Here is a 4,643-nt window from a genome sequence, read left to right as displayed (position 1 = left end):
GAAAGAGGGGCAAGACTGCAAAGTGATGCAGGTGAGCTCCTTCCATGTGATTTAAGCACAGGTACATACCAATATGCCACACTGCTATTATAGGGACTCCTTAAGAATATACTATTAGTAAGGGCCTTCTCTTCCTTCCCCCCCTCCACCAACCTCTTTCATCTCCATCTAGGAAAAAGTCATGCCAACAGCCTAATACTCTGAGAAATTATTTTAGTGATAGCAGTACAACGTATGCAAAGATAAATACATATGTCACAAGGCACAAACAAAGCGTAACAGAACGTGGGCAACATCAAACCCACTGAGACTATTCCATAGCCCGTAAGCAGCTCTCAAGAACACCGCCTTCTTCACTGATGAGAACCATTATGCCATGGGCCTAAGCCATCACCAGCCACAGGAACAAAGATTAAGACAGACTTTCAGTCTGAATACTCTGTGGAAACCTGAATTATACAACAAAGCACCACCAGGACTTCTGACAAGACAAATGGAAGCATTCTGGAGTTGCTGTGGCTTTCTGCCCAGGCCCGGCTGTCATCTCTGTCACTTCTCCTCTGGAGACAAGTATAACAAAGGCTGAGTTGTATCTATACTGATGGGATGGAAACTTAGCTTGGGCTGGTTGGAGACATGGCTGGGCTTCCTGCTACATGAAAGTCTGTCCTTTGCTGTGCTAGGAACACTTCCAAGCTTTGGAGTGGACTAACCTGACCTACAAATATGTAATGCCAAACAAAAACAACCCTCACACTTTGTAAAAAGCGCTCTACTTCATTTCTCAGCATAGTATTGGCCTTGCTTGGAGTTAATTTCAACTGGTGGGTTTTCATCTGTTACTGGATCTCATTCCAGACCTGGGCCACCACTGCTGCAACAGAATAAAGTCTGAATGTGTTTGACACATAAACAACATTTAACAGCCATCCTCCACATACATCATGCAGTTAACTCCCCAGAGGAACAGCTCATATTTTATGACTTGTTTCCAAGCCCTTAGAGTTTTTGTATGCAACATATTGCTAGGAAGTACTTATGGCAGTACTGGCTATATACTGTTGCCTTATTGCTTATATACTCTATATGTAAGTACATATAGAATAGAAGTTTCATTTTTGTCTGTGTATAATCTATTCTCTACGAACATTAGTCACTGAGTTTTAATTAGTCCTAAGAGAACATTGTTAAAACCTACAGGATGGAGTTGTGAAGACATACCCGGTAAGATGACTGACATACCAACTGCAAGTCTCCTCTGAGTCAGTACAAATACTCTTTGCACAAGAGACAACAGGCTGACACCGCTCTGTGAGCCCTTTGCTTGTAAACACCAAAGCCCGAAAGCCTGACTACACCATGCAAAACTGTCAGTATTTTTGCTCTTGACTCTGTAGTCCTTAAAACAGTTCTTATAAGATACTGTAACCAAGAAGATTATATCAAGGGATTTGTTTGATAAGAAATTATTTAAAACTCTGTAGTTTTTAATTTTTTTTTGTTTTTAAAGCACCATTTCACCCTCTTCCCTAGGAAAAAAAAACATTAATTAAGCTTTGGGAAGGGGAACAAAAATCATAATTGAGAAAAAAAAATGATGTTTATAATGCCAAATGTTCAAATTAATTCTCTCTAAATGTTTATTCTAGTAGATGTATGCCTTCAAACTACTTTTGTCGGTACAGTCTGTTTTTATACCATGGGAAAACTGTAATTTCACAACAGAAATGTTGCCTATTTCAAATTATATAGCATAGTTCCACTTGATGTCTATCTATGCATTGCTTGGGCACCAAATAACATTTATTGAACATTTGCAGTGGTTCATTATAGGGCAGAAGGTAACATTACACTTGCCAAAGTAGCAATGCATAACAGAACTCCTTTGGGAATGCCAGTCACAGATGAACAAAAACTCACAATGCTTCCAACAAGCCAGACAACCAAAGCAGTATTAATCCAAACAGAAAGAACTACTGAGTTTATGTAAAGATAGAATTATGTCCCATTTAACAATTAAAGAGATATTGAACTATTTTATCTATTTAAAACAATATCCAAATCTGCATAACTTTCAGACTAGGAATAGGACAAGTGCACTGCAGTTATTTTGCTGCAAGTGAATATTGATTCTCACAGCATGACGGGCGTTGCTAAAAGGCCCCTTTATAAATAGGCCTCAGGACAGTTTGAGAGATGCCACCAGAGAGCAGCAGTATCCCATCAGAAAAAAGAAAAAAACGGCAATGAAGCTGTGCTATGTGACTTGTCTCTACATTTAAAAGAAATGCATTGCATTAAGTCATCAGCAAAGGAAATTGCATGGAGACATCATCAGCAGAACTAGACAATGAAGACTGTCACTAACTGCAGAGATAAATCCCAGGACTCAACAGACTGCTCTAAGCCCAGTGAAAATGATTATGTTTTTCTCTCCATTGCAGCTTAAATTAAAATATTTAATTACAAAACTCAAATGCCTCAAGCAGAGGTTCCTACATCTATGGGAAAGCAAACAAGGCATTTCTATGAAACTCAGGGCTGTTTATCTATGCAGCATTTGGACATCACAGCGATGGGAAATGCAGAAATTTTAGCATGGATCTACAATCTTAAGATAGAAACAAGCTCAAGAAAACAAAAAACTTTGATTTTAAATCATAGTATGATAACATTGCTCATCCTCTTAGACCCATCACATGTAGATAAACACAGCTTTCAACACAGAAAACTAAGTACTAATAAACATCATTAAGAGCCATTCACTTAGAAGTGACTACCCTCCATCTGCTACAATGAGGAAAAGGAAAGGTTACAGCATCATTACATCTTCAACCTGAGTATAGGTTCATACTTCTCATTTACTAAGTTACACATTATTTCTATGAAAGATCTTTTCTGACAATTCACCTAAATTGCCCTAAACAGAAACCAAGAGCAAATTTACTCATTACTGGTTTTGTTTTGTACTGTTTTGTTTTTTTTCCCCACCACTTTTTGTCAGAGACACAGGATGGCCAGTGAGTTCTTCAACCCTTGTTGGGGGTACATTTGTGTTTTACCACTCCAACCAATTTGATTGGCATCCCAAATAAAATAGCTGGAAAATTACTTAAGAGCTCCTGTCAACTAGCACAGAAATTGAGTGTTTAGCCTCATACAAAGCCAGTGGCACTTCACATGCTTAGTGTTTATATATTTCATTCTTAGTGAAATACATTGAAGATTGATTTTTCCAGGCTTCACTGATTATTCTAAAAGACTTTAGAATAAAAATTCTAAATTTTAGAAGACTCCTAGATGCTGTATCTTGTACCTGACTCCTACAGTGTTATGCTTACAAACAACAGTACTTAACAGTAAAAAGTACATAAATTAAAAAAGTATTATGGTCAGTAGCTAAAGAATTGTATTTTAAACAGCTATACTTCTATATATCACATTTTTCCATAGCACCCAAGAAAAGATTCAATTTAATGTATAAACAACTATTGATGCATACAGTTTATATTTACAGCTTGTGTTTTCAAAGGCTGTTCAGCTGCAAACCAAAAGGCAGGCACAGATTTGCTCCTACCCTTAGGTTATGCAGGTCAAGGGCAGCACAAGGCAGGGTTCTGAAAACAAGACTGGGCTTTAGCTTTTGAAAGGCTTGTTATGAGGTATACAAAAATCACAGAAGTTCTGGCTTATTCTTGTCTACAGTTTGTGGGGGAGGAGGGAAAACAGGGATCGTGTTCAGTGTATTAAATGTAAAGCACAGAGACCAGTACAATATATTTTGCATCTGTAGACAGTAAAGATAAAACATTTTTATTTTTGAAAGCCATATTTGTACTTCAGAGGAAAAGCTAATTGATCTGAAGTGTTAAAAATAATTCTATACTTATGACACATCTATAGTATAGTAATTTATTACCATGAATTATTCTAGCTTGCTACGAAGTAGATTTTATCAATGTGTTTGGAAAAAGAACCAACCTGCTTCAGACTGCATTTCGGTGTTGTTTTCTTCCACTTTAGTAGGGGCTGATTCTGTTGATTCTGTTACTGCAAAAAGTCAAGAAACAAGCTTTTTAATTGCCTCTCAACTGCTGCACCAACAAAAGGTCTAGATAAAATGTTAAACTGTGATCTTACAGACTGGCAAGTTCTTCAAGAAATGCACCTTCTCTTAAGTAACCAGTGCTCATTGTCACATTTCCCAGATAATTTACTCTCAACTCTGAGGTATTTTTGAACCAAAGAGAATTGATTTTTTTTCAAACAGAAGAATTACAGAAGAACAATATAAAACTTTCTCTAAAATTCTTCTTCTCAGTCCTGTTCCTATTAAACCTTCTCTGATCCAGAGAATTTAATCTTTTCTCCCCACCCCAAGATGTCCATCTCAGTCACAGAATCACACAATGGTAGGAGTTGGAAGGGGAGGGGATCCCTGAAGATCATCTGGTCCAACCCCCCTGCCAAGGCAGGATCATCCAGGGCAGGTTGCACAGGAACGCGTCCAGTTCAGTTTTGAAGGTCTCCACAGAAGGAGACTCCACAACCGCTCTGGGAAGCCCGTTCCAGTGCTCCATCACCCTCACAGTGAAAAAGTTTCTCCTCATGCTGAGGTGGAACTTCCTGCGCTGCAGTTTGTG

At 38.1% G+C, this 4,643-nt stretch overlaps 1 protein-coding gene across 1 annotated transcript in view; it reads right to left on the bottom strand.

Moving 5' to 3' along the window:
• The window catches only part of COBLL1 (cordon-bleu WH2 repeat protein-like 1), a gene marked incomplete at its 5' end in the record, with an annotated part of 16,212 nt that extends 12,162 nt beyond the window's left edge, over positions 1 to 4,050 (bottom strand). The window contains one exon of the mRNA XM_010287406.1: positions 3,982 to 4,050. Coding sequence (XP_010285708.1) covers positions 3,982 to 4,050 — 69 coding nt within the window. The remainder of the gene's footprint in view (positions 1 to 3,981) is intronic.
• Between the last annotated feature and the right edge of the window lie 593 nt (positions 4,051 to 4,643).

This window comes from Phaethon lepturus, unplaced genomic scaffold (assembly GCF_000687285.1).
Source record: "Phaethon lepturus isolate BGI_N335 unplaced genomic scaffold, ASM68728v1 scaffold29505, whole genome shotgun sequence".
In the NCBI taxonomy this organism is placed as follows: domain Eukaryota; kingdom Metazoa; phylum Chordata; class Aves; order Phaethontiformes; family Phaethontidae; genus Phaethon; species Phaethon lepturus.
This window is presented reverse-complemented; position numbering and strand designations above follow the sequence as displayed.